The sequence below is a fragment of the Octodon degus genome, unplaced genomic scaffold (genome assembly GCF_000260255.1).
Source record: "Octodon degus isolate 3935 unplaced genomic scaffold, OctDeg1.0 scaffold00243, whole genome shotgun sequence".
In the NCBI taxonomy this organism is placed as follows: domain Eukaryota; kingdom Metazoa; phylum Chordata; class Mammalia; order Rodentia; family Octodontidae; genus Octodon; species Octodon degus.
The window spans coordinates 2,576,759-2,594,211 of record NW_004524819.1 but is presented as its reverse complement, the minus strand read 5'-3'; the positions used below and the strand labels follow the sequence as shown (position 1 = coordinate 2,594,211).

At 39.0% G+C, this 17,453-nt stretch overlaps 1 protein-coding gene across 1 annotated transcript in view; it reads right to left on the bottom strand.

The window, feature by feature from the left end:
- Otc (ornithine carbamoyltransferase) overlaps positions 1 to 17,453 on the bottom strand; it is a 77,538-nt gene that overhangs the window by 15,565 nt on the left and 44,520 nt on the right. Inside the window, exon 5 of the mRNA XM_004645906.2 lies at positions 1,474 to 1,627. Within this exon, the coding sequence (XP_004645963.1) occupies positions 1,474 to 1,627 (154 nt within the window). The remainder of the gene's footprint in view (positions 1 to 1,473; positions 1,628 to 17,453) is intronic.

Here is a 17,453-nt window from a genome sequence, read left to right as displayed (position 1 = left end):
GGGTTGAGCTGGAATTTAAATTGGGCTTATTTGATTCAGATCTCATGGTTTTGATAAGCTACTGTTTATTTACTGAAATCCCATTTTAGTATCTCCTGTATAAAAGCCTTGCACAAAGCTCTGCAGTGGACACTGTGAAGAATAAAACAGTTCATTTGGCCTGACTGAATTTATAATTTACTAATGATAAAGCCCTAGGGCCGGAACCATCCCTGGCTTTCCTAGGTAGTTTCCTGCCAGACCCTGAGTAGCACTGCTTAAAGCAACTTTTCAAAAAAAGTATTAAATGATCAGATCTCGAACGCTAACTAGACAATAGTGGTACTAAACGTTGTTAAGGTTCTAAGTGTGGTTGTAGTTCCAGGGTAACATGGAGTTTTTAAAATGTTGTCTTTAGAGATAACTACTGAAATATTTGTGGATGAAATAACATCTTAGCTGCCAGTTGCTTGTATATAATCCAATGTGGGGGAAGAATTAGAAGAGTGGGCATGAGTTTGTGGTTGTTGTAGTAGCTATAAGTTGTACATTCAGGTTCATTTTTGTACTTTGTGTCCTTTAATATGTGTTTGAACTTACCCATAATAAACATTTTTATAAAAGCAAAAAAAAAAAAGCCCTAGGGAGAAGTGTTGAATTATCTGGTGTCTGTGTAAAACCACACACACATACAGCAAACTGGCATCTGACCTCACTGCTTCTTTTTTGCATGGATCTTATTTTCATTTCTGAGTAGTTTCCTTTGAATTTTAACCTCACATTTACATGTGTATAGTTTATTCAAATGGGGAGCAAGATGGCCCTAACCAGCATGCCTGCCTCCTTAGAATCATCCACAGACACAGTAATCACGGTTTTTAGGATTTCAATTGGTAACACCATGCAGATTGGCTGCAACAAACCAAATAAAATAATTCTTTTAAAGTTATTTAAATTCCTGACTTGGGATCATATGGCCAAATTAGAGCCTTAACTCTATAAATCTTGCCTATTTTAACCCAACTTTTAAACAACAAATATACTAAAATAATAGAAAATGACCCTGTTTTAAAAGAGCTTTACTAATTTTCCATTTTAAATATTCAAAGCATGCTTCATGGGTCCTCATTCCCAAGCCACCGTCTCTGATTATGTAAGATTGTATAAAGCTTGTCCATTCTGTATGCTCCAGCATTCCCTATTCATCCATTGTGTTAAATGTGGCACCAAAAGACAAAGTGATTGAAAGAACAAGAGATGTGTGAGAGGGGCTAACAGGGGTTGGGAACAGGATTTGGTGCAGAAAGACCTAGAATGCTTTTAACAATGCCTTCTTTCCCTGGGATATGCAGCATGCACACATTTATAGTTCTTTGTTATGGTGATATTTGGAAATAGAACATTAATATCAATTTAAGTAAATGGTTCCACTTCTGCTAGTCAAGTATTATTTGTTGATTTTTCTCATTTTGTGAGGCAAAGAAATAGGCCAACCTGGAGTGTGAGGTAATCAGCCAGGATCTGGATAGGATGATACATATCGGACAGTCCATTGACAATTGGGATGGATGCTTCTTTAGCCAGGATGTCCAGGTCTGAATGCTTAAACACTCGAGCCAACACAGCATCTGTCATGCTAGATAACACACTACGGCAAATCAAGAAAAGATAATCTAAGATAATTGTACTTAAAAGCTCCTTAATACAACATCCTAAACAATTATTTAAAATGCTAACAAATTATAATTTGAATCATGTTATAATTATGCATCAACATGATAGGTTCCAAAGCTAATTAATATTAAATATTTAGACACTACAGAAGACAGATGCTGTTCCACCTATGTCTTAGCCAATGACCAGTGATATTGTATTTGTTATGATTTATACGTACCTATCTCCCAAGAGCCTCATGCACTCATTGGTAGGGCTTTTGGAAGGTGATTGGATTATGGGGCTTAAAGCTGACATGCTGTTAGGAGGTAGGATCTGGTGTATGGAGGACCACCTGGGTGACTCTCCTTGCGAGAAAAGCATTTCTCTCCATTTTGGCTGTGCCTGACCCTATTTCCATATATTGATGTGCACAAAGTTGGCTTACAGTTTTCCTTACCCCTTCAGTTTGCTTTAAGCAATGCATATAGGCCTAGCTGAGGTGCTGGTGGTAGTCTTTGAAGACAGCAGGCATGTTTAACTGGAAACCCCACCTGCTGTTCTTTAATATGAACCAGTCAAGATACAAAGAGCCAGTGTTCTGCACTGTTGGCTGGGATCAAGACTTGAGATAGAGTCTATGACTTCTTGAGGCTTGAAACATTAAACATCAGAGCTGAGGCACTGGACCCCAAAACATTAGATACTATCTCAATTGCATAATGGAGATTATTCTCTGCATATCCTTCTCTGCATATTGCAGAGGTAAATGCAGGCCTCCTACCTAGCCCAGCTCACAGTACTCACCTACTTCCTGCCATTCTCAGTCACTGACCCTCAAACCACCCCTCCTTCATGACTGAATAAAACCAGGGTTTGGCCCTGGGTCAAGGCCTTTGTTCTATATAGCCATCACTCTGGATGGACTTAGGTCTCCTTTGCTCCCCAAAACTATAAATAAGCTTTAGTGTCTTTATTCTTGCTGTGGATTGCACTGGAAGTGGTAGATTGGAATTAACTTGATGGGGTTCCAATAACTTATCCATGGGATTACAAATGTAAACTTCCTGGACTGAGATGGGGCTCAGAAAGTGTTCTCTATGCTGCTGGGAAGAAGTGGGTCACTGGGAGCATGACCTGAAAGCTTATTTTTCTTCCCAGCTCCTCCCTTTGCTCTCTGCTTCCTGTTCTCCCTAATATCAGCACTTTTTCCTCTATTATGTCCCTCTGCCTTGCTGCTCTGCCTATGGACTGAAACATCTACAAACTGTGGGCCAAAATAAACTCCTCCTTCCTTAAATTGTGGGGGACTAGTATTTTGTTCCAGCAATGAGCAAAGTGATGACGACAACATTTTTAAAGGAGATAAATCAATTGTAGGCCCTGAAGACATAATGAATAATTGTAATTAATAAATGGCCATTAAATTTAAAAGGAGATAACCAGAATCAAGATACACAGAGCAATGTTAATTACCTAGCTTGTGATTAATTTTCTATTATATTATCCCACAAAAAATGTACATTTTTCTCTATAAAACTGAAAAGTGCCAGAGCAGCAGTCATGGAAATGCAGATACAGATTGCCTCCAAGAGAGAACATGCTGGGAGGAGAGGGGTTGGCTCACAGCCTCCGGCCAGCAGCACTGTGCTATTTAGGCCCCCTGCAGCATCCCTGCTAAGGCGACACTCTGGAATGTTCTCATCCAAATGATCCATGACCTCAGTGACCCATGACCAACCATGTGAAAGAAACTGGAGCTAGGCCCCTTTTGCCCATCTCGGGACCTCTCTTTAAGACAATCATTGCTCTGGGTTCCTCATTGGCCTGGTCTGACTGAGATAGTCTCAGAACTCTGCTGGGATCTGGCTTCCTCCATTAACCACCTGTTCCTTCCACATGATCATATCTGCACTAGTATGAAGACTTCCCCCAACTCCCTTGGAGTTCTGTGTCAGGCAGGAAGGCAGAAGCACCCTATCTCTAGTCCTCCTCCTGTTACTCCCCTGTTTTATTCTGCAAAGTTGTTTTCCCCTTATAAATCTTTTGCATTTGTATTTTTTTTTGTGCTGAATGCCTTCAAGGCATGACTGGCTGTCTTGTGTTGTGGGGATCGAACCACAGCAACCTGAGCCTGACTGCTTTGTTGAAGCAGCCACTTAAAGAACTGAGCTAAGGGGCAGGCCCCCAATCTTTTGCATTTGTAATCCATCCTGGAGTCTGGTTGTAAGTGAAACTGACCTGACATAATCATTAATGAGCTATAGTGCTTATAAAATTAATCGATCACTCAAAAGACTCCTTGCCCCCAGAGATTCGAGGATTAAAGACTGAACACCATATTCCTGTAACAATAATTCTGAGATTCTCAGATTTTTTTCAAATTCTTATAGATTTTTTAATACCCATAGTTCTCAGATTTTCAGTTATGAATTAGCCAAATTTCCAAAACTATAAGGGTCCCAAATCTTTGTTTAGCATATTTGGGACCTGAAAAACAAGCAAATGATAACACGTTTTTATAGTCATTTAATAAAAGACAGTACCTTTTTAACGCAAAAATAGTCTGGAGGGCAGATTGCCAAGAATGATACTGAAACAAATCAACTGGTCTTTATGGTATGTCATACAGTGTTCTTTTTTTTAAAAAAAATTTTTTTTAACATTTATTTATTGTGTGTGTGTGTGTGTGTGTGTGTGTGTGTGTGTGTGGCCAGCTCAGCCCACCAGGGGGTGCAGCTGGCTGGCATGTGGTGCTGGGGGATCGAACCGTGGTCCCTGTACTTTGCCAAGCTTGTTCCAAGTAGGTGCTTTAGACCACTGAGCCATCTCTCCAGCCCCCATACAGTGTTCTTAATTTTTCTTATTTCACCACTTCTGTGGAAGCTTTTCTGCAGCAGAACACCAGAGGGGGGCATAAAGATTTGCACTGCTCTGAACTATAACACATTGTATGACATAATAAGGCAAAGTGAATAAAAGAGCCACTTTATAGCTTCTCCTCAAAAAGCACATAATGTTAGTTTTTAAAAGCCTTGATTTCTAAGCCATGTGGTATTAATTGTATCAGAAAAATCAAAACCTCAAAGAGTTATACTGCTATGCTTTAGATCTAGTGTCCCCCCTCCCATTCTTACATGTGGGCAAGGTGACTGAATCATGGGAGCACCACACCCACCAGTGGATTTGCCTCTTCTCTCCCCCTTTTCTGGCCACCATGATGTGAGCAGACTTGCTCCACCCAGGTGGCTCATCATCAGTTCAGACTGGTGAGGTGCATTTTAGGTTTGGGCGGCCCAAAGAAGAAACCCAGAACTGTGGTGATGTCTGAACATGCCATATTTTCAATTGCTCAGCTCAGTCACATGCACATGGTGGCAGTCTAGCCCATGTATTCCCTCAGCAGTCCTTGGCAGCTTAGTCTCTCACCAGGGCTCAGTTTATTCCAAAATAGAAAATAATGATGATGCGTGATGAGAGCTTGGTTCTACCAGTTATCTACATTGGGCTATCAGGACATGTGCTATGCTGGAGTCTATTGATGCCCAGAATGCACTGCCTCTCAGATCCCCTCTCTTTATCATCTGAAGCAAAGTACTGGACTGCCATGTTGCTCTTTTGCTTACTCTTCTACCACGTGTTTTCCACCTAAGATCCAACCAATCATGAACTTCTAAACCATGACTCCAAATAAACCTCTGTTGAAAATGTCATCGTTAGAAATTCTGTCTTAGCAATGGAAAAGTGACTAAGACAAGGAGGTAAGAATTAGTGTTTTAAAAAATTTCCCAGGAGATTCCAATTTATAGAGGAAGCCCAAAGCTAGCAGTTGTTCCTCTGATCAACATCATCACCACCTGCAGAAGTACAGCAGGCTTACATATAAAGAATTTTTCAAAAATCATGTCACCCAAATTCAAAGACCCAATCCAAAAATGGGCATCTGAGATGATTATACACTTCTCAGAGGAAGAAATATAAATGGCAAGTAAATATATGAAAAAAATGTTCAACATCATTGGTTGTTTGAGAAACGCAAATTAAAACAACACTAAAATTCCATATCACCCCAAAAAGAATGGTAATATCAAGAAGTCAGCCAATAACAAATGCTGGAGGGGCTGTGGAAAAAAAGGAGCCCTTCTGCACTGTTGGTGGGAGTATAGACTTGCACAGCTGTTATGGAAATCAGTGTGAAGATTCCTTAGAAAGCTATGATTGGAGGTCCCACTCAAGCCAGCTATTCCTGTCCTGGGTATTTTTCCACAAGAACTAAAAACCTCATACCACAATTATATATGTGCACCCATGTTTTTGGAGCACAATTTGTCATGGCTAAATCTTGGAAACAACCCAAATGCCCATCAGCGGAAGAATGGATAAAGAAGATGTGGTATTTTTATACATTATTGGTAAATGGATGCAACATTCTTTTTTTTTTTTCTTGTATTTAGGACAGGGTCTATAGGGTGTCACTACATAGATTGGACTCATAGTGACTCTCCTGTTTTCAGCCTCCCAAGTACTGGGATTACAGGCAAGAACCACCACGCCCAGTCTCAATCACCATTTCAGGGTGCCCCAGGGATAGGGGTGGGGACAGGGGGAGGGTGGGCAGTGGGGGCAGGGCCGGCACAGCAGGGCCAGGGATGGAACCCTCAGCCCATGTGTCTGTGTCTGCCTAAGCAGGTGCTTTAATCCGCTGAGCTATCTAGCTGGCCCTTAGAGATCATACTCCTAAGTGAGATCAATCAGACCTGCATGTGGAAACATTGCATTGTCTCCTTAGTGTGAGATCCTGAAAGAGAAAATAAAATCTGAAGGGTATAATAGATACTGGAAAAAGGGAATGAACCTGTTCAAAAGAAAGGAATTACTGAGTTGAGGAGAAGGACAGGAGAGGGAGTAGGGGAAAGAGATATAGCTATGTATGTAAGCAAGATGGTTTGGACAACTATACTGTGCATTTCTGCTAGTCTATAGAAAGGAGCAGTTAATGATTAATTTGTTTTTTTCTTCTTTGTTTTTTTCAATTCCTTGACCTTTTTCTCTCTTTATTTTTGTACCTGGGATTGAACTCAGGACCTTGTGCTTGCCAGGCAGGTGCTTAAGCCCCTGCGCTATCTCCCCAGCCTGTCTTCTTAATTTCTTATAGATTTCTTTCTTCTTCCAATCTTAAATGCATATATCTGGTAATATGAACAACTAGTTGGAATACAACTCTATGCATTACAACAAGTACTGTGAAATTCATGTTATTTTAATTGAAATTATTATCACTTATACTTTTTCTCTTTTAATACTACTTTGTATCCTCTTAAAAAAAGTAACTTAAAAAAAAGTACAGCAAGCCCCATCCAGATTTACTGAATCAGAATCTGCATTTTAATAGGATCTTCATGCAATTTATTTGTATATTAAAATTTGAAACTTCTAATCCAGAAAGAATCAAGGCCACATTTTAAAAAGCACCATTCAGATCTGGGGATATAGCTCAGTGGCACAACACCTGCCTGGCAAGTGTGAAGCTGTGAGTTCAATTCTCAATACCAATAAAACAAAACAAAACAAACAATACAATTCCTTCTTTTCATAGAATCCTAACCATGTAAAAAATCTAGTAAACAAAGCATATGAGATAGTAGCTACAATGAGGAATTTTTTTTGTGTGTGTGTGTGTGTGTTTTGCTCCTGGAATGCCTTCAGGGCACTTTTGCATGGCTGGAGTGTTGTGGGGATCGAACTACAGCAAACTGAGGCTGCCAGCATTGTGGAAGCAGCCACTTAAAGAACTGAGCTAGGGCTGGGCCCCCGTAGTAGCTACAATGAAAAGAAGTCATTTCTTGGCCAATTGAAGGAAAAAGTCATCTCAAATTCTCTGTGAAAAGAATAATTCACCACTTTCCTTATAGCCTCTGTCAATATCATAATCATCTACTCCAATCTATCTGATGCCCTACAACAACAGTTTCTATACTTTGGTGTGTTTCAGAGCTAAGAAGAAAATTAATAAACTACACAGAATTATAGACTCTAAATATAGAATTGGCCTGGGACATTGTATGACTACCGAGTTCCTTAAGTGATTCAGATAATCTTTGAAAGAACTATGAACTTAATGCATACTGTTATGTTAAAAGAGTTTTGTATCTTCTTTTCCCTGTCTCAGGATCTTAGTACAAATCCCCTTCCCACTGCAGACTTTACAATGTGCCATGTACATGATATGTCCTGTTTAATGACCTACCTGTTTAACAACTGCTCAGATTTACAACCCAGTGCTTGGACTTATGACCTGTCTTTTTTTTTTGTTTTGTTTTAGTACAGTTCTATATATCTGGTTTATAGTGCCTCAATATCTTTTTACACAGCACTGTAAATTTGCTGTTGTTTTGTATAGTACCACAGGTTCATATTCTGTTATACATTACAGTATTGCATGTAAGACTTAGGCAAATAAAAACAAAGTCATCAAGTTGAAGTTCCTTTTGAGCATTTCTTTTGCCTGAGTATTGTAATGCATACACTATATAAAACTCCTCATCTAGTGATTAATTCATTTAAAAACCTGTTTGCAGGAACATAACTTGGTCATTAAATGAGGAATGTCTGTATAAAAATGCAGATATCTAACTATATCATGGGAAAATAATGTAGATGGAGATAAATATCTCAGTAAAGTTTATAATTATAACCAGCTATCAATTCCATATTTTAAAAGAGTTAGTTACTTTTATGATACCTAAAACTTCTTTGAGGGTGAAAGGCAGAGAGGAGTCATCTTAGTCACTTTTTGTCACTGGGACAAAATACCTGATACCTCCAACTTGAAAGTGGAGAAGTTTACTTTGGTTCACATATTTACCTCATAGTTGGCTGAGTCCAAGGCTAAAAGACATGGAGGCAGGGTCTGGTGAGAAGGGCCACTCCACTTATGGTAGTCTAGAAGCAGAGAGTCAAGGGAAGAGCCAGGGAGACTGTGGGCATGGTCTCCCTCTTCCAACCAGACCTCACCTCTTAACTGCAAATCAACTATATTGCCCTCATAATCCAATCACCTTCCAAACATGTGAGGCTTTAGTGACCATTTTAGGTCTAAACGATAGCACATGTCATACTTGCATACTTCAGACTTCTTTAAACACACATGGCTTCCTAAACTATGTACAGATAAGATAAAATATATAGGTTAATATTGCAGTTGACCTTCTGGAATGTCACAGACAGAAAAGCAGATTTGACTTTTATTAATGTCACTCAAGTAATTTTGGGGACCTAGAACCACAAGCTGCCAAAATTTTAGGCTGTGCATGAACTTTTTAATTTGTTGTTGACTTTTACTTTATTTACTATTTATCAAATATAAACATTCATTTAACCTCACATGTGAAGTAGCCTGTGAAACCTAGAAATAATTAGAGCAAGGTTATGAGAGTGAGGAAAGATGAGGCTAAAAGAAGGAAAACATTGGGGGAGCAATTAGAGAAGTCATATCTATCTTTCAAGATGATTTCAAAGGTGCTGTTGTTTATGGTTCCCTCTTTTGAACATGGAGGTCCTGAAACAAAGCATTCAAAAGTCACTCTGTTTACAGTGTGAAGTTAGCTTTCTGTGGAACTGCTATGGTGAAATTCATGGGAGAGTGTATGGTTGACTATACTGAGGTTGCCTGGAACCCCTTAGAACAGGGGTTCTCTTTACTTATGGAGCTTTATGAAACCCTAATACCATATTTTGCCCTTTGGAAAGTTAAATTATAGGCTGTGGTGATGGGACCCAGGATCTCTCTCTCTCTCTCTCTCTCTCTCTCTCTCTCTCTCTCCCCCTCTCCTCTCCATCTCTGTCTCTCCCTCTCTCTGTATACACACTTTCATGCACATGAGTACTAAGGATCAAATTTAGGGATGCCTACATGCTAAGCACATACTCACACTATACCCCTAGCCCCCATATCACTTTTTAAAGCTCCTCAAGTTATTATTATTATTATTATTATTATTGCAGAACTGGGGATTGAACTCAGGCCCTTGTGCTCAACTAATTCTAATATGAGGAGGAGGCTTACACCAATTGTCCTAGAAAACAGAAGGAAGGGAGTGGGTTACTTTGCTACTGGGTCATACAATGGATCCATGTAGAGAAACAAAATCTAAGTAGTTGCTGAAATCTCATACAATAAGAAAAGTAAGGGAAAGTCGTTCTTTTCTTCCTGTTTCTCCAACAAATTTCACTATGTGGAGCAGACCCTCTAATCTGCTAATACCACCTAACGGGTCTGGAAATTGCCCCTGTGATAAAAGAGGAACAGAGGCTGGCAAGAAAAATATTTAGATTGACACTATCAGTGGCAGAAGGCAAGGGGAAGATAACCCTGGAATTTGTCCAGGCAGCTGGAACTGACAGGCACTGTGTGACATTTGTATTCCATGAAGAAGACCATATCTTAGGAAATTCTGTGCTGCATTATCAGGAAGACATCAAAAGTGGAATTTTGTGGTCACTGTATGACCTGCCCTTGAGAAAGCAAAATTAATTTACTCTGTCGGCCCTGAGGTGTTCTTGCAGCTGCTGAGTCAATGACAGAGGCCTGAACAAGCTCATGAATGTGCCAGTGTGTACTCGACATTTGGGTTCAGCATGAAGGACTATAAAGATGAAAAACTAGTACAGAAGGCTGGAGCTGGAGCTCAATGGTAGAGTGCTTGTACAGTGTGTCAGAGGCTCTAGTTCCATCCCCAGCACTAAGCAAAAGAGCACACAGAAATGAATACACTGTGTAGCCCCTTATGCTGGATGCCAGGAGAACTGTCCTGTGGGATATTTACTGCGTGTTCATGCAGAGCCCAGAATTAGAAGTTTGTGATTGCAGCATGATGCTCTATCTCTAAGGAAGCAATAGTTCTAGCTATGGATTCATTTTGTCTGCAAACATCCATGTAAAAGAAACTTTGTATTCTTCTCTTAAATCCCTTCTTTTATTAAAAAATAAGATAAGGGATAACAACATATATTATACTTGAAGGAATGAGATTGCGTACACTTACAAGTTGTTATTTTCAGCTCAATCACTGTCAAGAACAATCCCATGGCAGCACAGTAGCAGTACTTTTACTCACTCAACATCCCTACTGCACAGATTTTGATCTCTAACATTGTCCTATATTTGAAAAGAAAATAAGAAGCAGAGATCATTAAGATAGTCAATTTCATTTTATCCTTGGGCATGATAAAATTAGAATAAGTCTGTAATATCCCGTGGTTGCCAGACAGCAAAAGTGGTTTTAAAAATGGCAGGGACAGCTGGGTATGATAGCACATCCCTATAATCCCAGCCATCAGGAGGCTGAGGCAAGAGGATAGCTGCAAGTTTGAGACCAGTGTGGGCTCCAAAGTGAGCTCAAGGATAGCCTGAACTGCCTAGTGAGACCCTGTCTCATAAAAAAAAGAAAAAAAAAAAAAAAAAAAAAGAAAAAGTATCAACTTAAAAAAAAAAGAAAAAGTATCAACTTAAAAATGCTCTCCCTTTTAAACTTGTGATTATTTATAATAACAAGTATCTTTATATGAGGCAGATTCTGTTTATAAAAGCCTGTGATGCTCATAAGAAAAGTTAACATAATGAAAATGTACAAAAAAGAAAATGTACAGAAATAAAATAAAAATACCAAATAAGGGTGTATGCTATGGACATTTAAGTTTATTAAAATATGTAGAAAATATTTATATATAACTAGCTATTGACAGATTCTTTTCAAGGTTTTTCTTAAGTATGTTTCTGTTCGTAAAATGCAGATATGTATATATAGATTTATTTATTTGTATATTTACTTTTGTGGTGCTGGGAACTAAACCTCTGTAACCAGCTAAATCGCCAACCTTCTTTTACTTTTATTTTGTGAGAGGGTCTTGCTAAGTAGTTGAATTGAGTACACTGAACTCAAACTTGTCCTTCGGCCTCAGCCTACCAGGGTCCGATATGTATTATTTTAAATCTGCATAAACCGTAGAGTTAGCATAATTTATAAGTTGAAGAAATGTTAGAAACTACCATAAATGAATGGGCAACATCAGTGTTTGTAGACTTATTATATAGAAGCAGAACAGGAGTCCAGTAGTTAACAGTACCAATTATCATGCAATTTACAATTTAAAAGATGATACATTTATTCCTTAGCTAACTGTCTTGAAAAAAATTAAATTTTTGGACTCATTTTTCTGTTTCACTAAGAAAAAATCTTTTGATGACTCTAACTATAACTGACTGCCAATAAGGAAGGTGTTTTAATGACTAAAACCAGGGGCTGGGGAGATGGCTCAGTAGAATAAGTGTTTCCCTGGCAAGCGCAAGGGCCTGAGTTCAATCCCAGGTTTGGCCAAAAAAAAGAAAGAAAAAAATGATTAAAACCAGGCAGGTTTGTGTAAATTAAATTCTAATTATAAAATATTAGAATGAGTCATGTGCTGCAGTGGTTAAAACAAACAGAAGCAAAAGAACCCCTCATCTTCTAAGTTGGTAAAAAGTTAGAATTTACATAAAGTCAGGAATAAGGATAGAGTAGTACACAGAATAACTGCCCCTCCTCCAAGATATCTATATCTCAATCCCCAGAAACTGTATCTTATTATTTTTGGCAAAAGGAATTTTGCAACTATGATTAAGGATCTTGAGATGGTAATATTCTGCTGGGGTGGACCCAATATAATTACAAGAGTCTTTATGAAAGAGAGATGGTAAGGTAGATATAAGAGACGATGCTATGATTCTGGGTTTGAAGATGGAAAAGCAGGTCTAGAGCCAAAGTCTTTGGAAGTTATAAAGCCAGAGGAATTAGATCTGTCCTGGAGCCCTCAGAAGGTCCACAAGACTGTGGACCATCTTAGATTGCTGAAGGATAGCTTGAGCTTCATTCACTCTGATGTTAGTAACAGATTCTCACGAAGCAAACAGAAAAGTGGCCAAGCAATCTATTTAACCTGTATCCCTGTCTTCCTGACACAACTACTTTTTTTCTAGCATAGCAACATAGGCAATATGTAAAATATGCTTTTGTAAAATTTCTGATGATCCAGCAATGTGTACAAATTTAAGTTCCAGGACTACATAAAGGAGGAATTAAAGGTTTAAGAATAAAAAAACAAAATAAATCTGATATTAATATCATTACATTCTGTTTTGTTGTAAAAATATAAATCAACTCTTTAATCAATGTGATATTGTATGTGTACTTCTTCCTGTGTAAAATGTCTGGGACATTCAAGGAAATTTGAAGTTGTAGGCATGGATTAAATGTTTAAAAAAGCATTTGATTAAATTGGCAATCAATGTCAAACAGTTAAGATTTGGTTTATTCACTTAATATGCATTTGATTTATTGGCTATATAAGTAATATATTTCTTTTTGGTCTAAAAGAGAGTGCTGGGGATGGAACTCAGGTCTTCACTCATACTAGGCAAGTTCCCTTCCATTGAACTATGCCCCTAACCCTTGCATATGCATGTTCAAACCAATGAAACTTGAACATGCATCAGAGTCCCCAGAAACGCTTGCTAACATGCCTTTGTGTTTCAGATTAGTAGGTCTGGTTAAAGCTTGAGAATCTGCCTTCCAACAGGCTTCCCAGAGCTGTGGATGTTGCTTAGGTGTGCACACTTGGAGAAAGTAATTGGCAGAATGCTTGCTATTGTATGTGTAAATGAATACTAGATGTTTGCCAAACTCCTACAATTAATTGGTTGGACTGCAAATAAGGATGAAACAATAAAATACAGGCCAAAAGGAACATGACAAAGTCTGAGAGAAAATACCGCTTGGTTCTCTTTTAACCTGAGGAACTGTGGGTGATGTGGAATCTCAAGGATATGGGGCTCAAAGCTAAGCAGTTTTCACACTGCATACGTTTGTGAGGAAAAAATATCAAAAGCACTTTAGATGATTAGCCCACATTATTTTGTCAATGACATTGGTCTCTACCTTGTGTTTAAAGTTGCTATAAACATGGAGAAAGCACAAAGCTATTACAGATTAAAAAACAGCCTTTTCACTGGAAACAATGACAACCCTATAACTAGAGCTGGACTGCAGGCACATTAACAGTAATCTAGGCTTTATATAGCTTTCCCGCAATTTAAAACCTCAGCTTTAAACATTTGAAGAGCTTTATTATATGTGCTACAAATGAAAGGCTGACAAGTTAAAAATACTCTCAGGCTCTGGTATGGTCGTTTTATTTTGACCACTTTTCATATTCATTGAATATATGGAGTTCTGCTTGTCTTCCAGTAGATTCCAGCAATGGTAGTAAAACAACTTTTACAAAATTCGTATTACCCGAATTTAAAGTTTTTCCACACATACCAGTTTTCCTTGGATGATTAATAGTCAATATTAAGGTTTTTAAGAAATGATTAACAAGTTAAATATTTATTCAATATGTTGTGCGTGTTAATATATTTCGGTATGCATCTCTTCTATTCTTTAGGGAAAAGGACAGGCATATACAGTTGGAAGATGGTTCAGGAGATAAAATGTTCACAGTGATTATTTGTGAATGATGGTGTTATCATTGGCATTATGCATGTGCACATGTATTCTTTTAGTATTTCCTATCAGAAGTAGTACTATTGCAATATTACAAAAGTATCTCATTCATGAAAGGTAATTTTTCTCAAATATGATTTTTTTTTGTATTTTAGGGAAAGGTCTACACTACTAGATTGGACTTGTAGTGATCCACCTGTTTACAGCCTGCTAAGAGCTGGGATTACAGGGACACACCACCATGCCCAGTCTCAATTGCCGTCTCAGTAAGCCCCTGGAGTGGGGCCGGCACTGCAGGCCCAGGGATTGAACCCTTGGCCCCTGACCCTGCTTGCTGGTGCTTTAATCTGCTGAGCTATTTGACCGGCCCTCAAATATGATTTTGAAAGTAATTAAAAATGAATGAAAGTTTCTTAGAGCAATAGCTAATGCTTAGCCTCAGTAAAGATGTAGATAAGACGATCATAGAATATCTTGTCACACTAAAAGGCAATGTTGCAGGCAGCTGAGCTAGAGAGAAATATAAGCAGTTGGTCAGGGCCAGGTCCACAAGGAGACAGTATAGAAGACAAGATGACTTTGCAACTTTGGGAGAAACAGACCCCTGCTGTGGGCCAGACAAGGCAAAATGGTGAACAAATGCAGCCACACACCTCCCTAAAGATATGCACCCAGGATTGATACTCCAAATGACTTTCTCACCGTAAGGACCCTGGAAGTCACTAACCCAGCGCCCTACAGGAAAAGCCCCTGTTCTTATTCAGGCCCGCTTGTCATGCCCTCTTGCTACATGATCAGCTTCTCCATGTGGGCTAAGTTTGTGTTCTCTAAAACCAAAGAATGAATTTTAGGAACAACAGAAGTAAGAGCAGAATATACTTACTGGGGTAAAGAAAGCTCCTGTCTGAGAGGACAGAAAGGGGACCCCAGCAGGTTGCCCCTGGAAACTGTGTCTTCCAGGATATTTACAGAATAAAACCATGTGGTGAGGAGGATCTAAGGTGGAGAACATGGGAACCTGCTTAGGTGGGCATGAGGTGGGACAAAACTATGATCAACCAATGAGATTATAAGCACAGTCTCTCAGGTAAACTGGAACAAAGGACTGGTGTGAAGGAAGCATGAAAAAGTTGTTTGACCTAAATAAATCATTTCTAACTTCTAGATTCTGTTAGTCTTTTCTTTTTCTTTTTATTCTTTTTTTTTTTTCGGTACCAGGGATTGAACTCAGGACCTTGCGCTTGCTAGGCACTAGTGCCACAGAGCTACCTCCTAGGACCTTTGTTAGTCTTTGGATAGCTTTCCTTGTGTATTAGATTGACACCAGATAAGGAATTGAGGAAAACATGCTTATGGCCAAAACCACAAAACAAAAGATGTACAGTCTCTTATGCTCCCACAGAGTATATAGGTCTGCTTTGAGAAAAAAAAAATCAAAAGAGAAAGTATGAATTTTGGCAATAATTTTAGGGCTTACAGTGGTGGTGTAATGCACAAGGAAAAACGTTCCTCCTACTGTCTCCCAGTCAGCTCCCATATGTGGGGTTTGAGGGGAAAGGATCACAGGAAAGTAGAAAGGGAATTATTAGTGGAAGAGAAAGAGAGGGGAGGAGAGTCCTCCAAAGGAGAAACAAATACTAAAAACAAACACAAAAGTAAGCAAACAAACAAATATGTAGTGTGTTGGGTCAGATTTTAAGAACAAATGTAAATATGGATTTTGAGGAGATGGACAATCACAAAGCAATCTTGATCCTTTAAAGAGGATTTGAATTATTTCCTCAATATTGGAACATGCACAATGTGTTTTTTTAATGGCTAAATCTACTATTGGTGTATCAGAACAGGCCTCAAGTCACCATGTGACCAGAGAAAGAAATAAACTGATTGAAGATTACAGAATGCAATTTCCTCGGAGGACTTATGAAAGTACAGTAAGGGAGAGCTGTGTTATGGTTTGTGTATAAGTGTTTCCCCTCCCCCCAAAGCCTCATGCAGTCATGGGTGGCTTCTGGAGTTTGTGATTGATTATTGTGGGTGTGGATGCTGCACCTGCCCTGTGGCAGGTAATTTGCATTAAAATATAAGGCAGAAGATAGGCCAGCTAGCTGCCTGAGCTGCTGCCACTCTCTTTTGCTCTCTGCTCTTTGCTGCCAAAGTGAAAGGTTGCCCTCTGCCATGCACCACTCTGCCTTGGAGCCAGCTGAGTATGGGCTGAAACCTCCTGCAACCATGAGCTAAATAAACCTTTCCTTCCTTCAATTTGGGTGTCAGGTATTTGTCCCAGCAGCGATAGAAGAGTAACTGAGACAAGCAGTAAGATGTGGATAAAAGAGAAGGGGACTGCAAGGTGGTCAGGGCAGAACTGGCTTTCATCCAAGCCAGAATGTGCCTGGTTTGTCTCAGGTTGACATCAAAAACAACAGGCATTTTCTGGCACTAAATATGCCAGGGTCTGGTAATGAAACTCTACATACCACTCTAGGTTGTTGTTTAGCCATAAGTAAACCAGGGTTACTCAGCATAGTCAGAGTAGTTACTGCTCACCAAGTGGATCCCTACAATGTTATAAAAGGAAGTTGGATTCTCATAGATTCCCAGCCTCCATCCTCCCCTTTGCCTTCATCCTGACTTGACAGAGATTCCAGCTAGTTATCAATGGCAACTCTTTTTGTTCTAATAATCAGTGCATATTAATTGCATTTTCATGTTATCCACCCTCCTTACCAACCTCTTCTCTCGCTTTTCCTTTCCCTAATAGTTCTCCTTCTACTTTTTTGTCACCATTTGTTTCCCCTTAGATCCCACATACATGAGAAAACTTCTTAAATAATTGACTGGGAAACAGTGGGACAAATGTTTTCTTTGTGCATAATATACCATTGAAAGCCCCAAAATTATTTCCAATATTGATATTCTTTTTTTTAATCAAAGCAAACCTACACCCAGAGGATACAGTAGGTCTATCTCCAATGAAATTGGTCAAAGGATAAACTCTGACTGAGTTTTCCTCCTGGACTGAAAATATTTTAGCTCTCTGAATGTTGAATGAAATTGCCATTTTTGATTCTTTCATGAAATATTCTGTAATGCTTAGATCATTTTGGCTTAGATGTTCTGTCCCAAGTTTGAGGATTCTAGAGAAAAAAATGAACATAAAACATTGAGAATGATCTCCTCACATGTGCTCTAGCACGTTGGGTGTTGGGCCAATGTAAACTTACTGGGAAAACACAGAGATGGTCAGAATTGAATCAGAGACAGTCTAGAGATTGGGTTAGT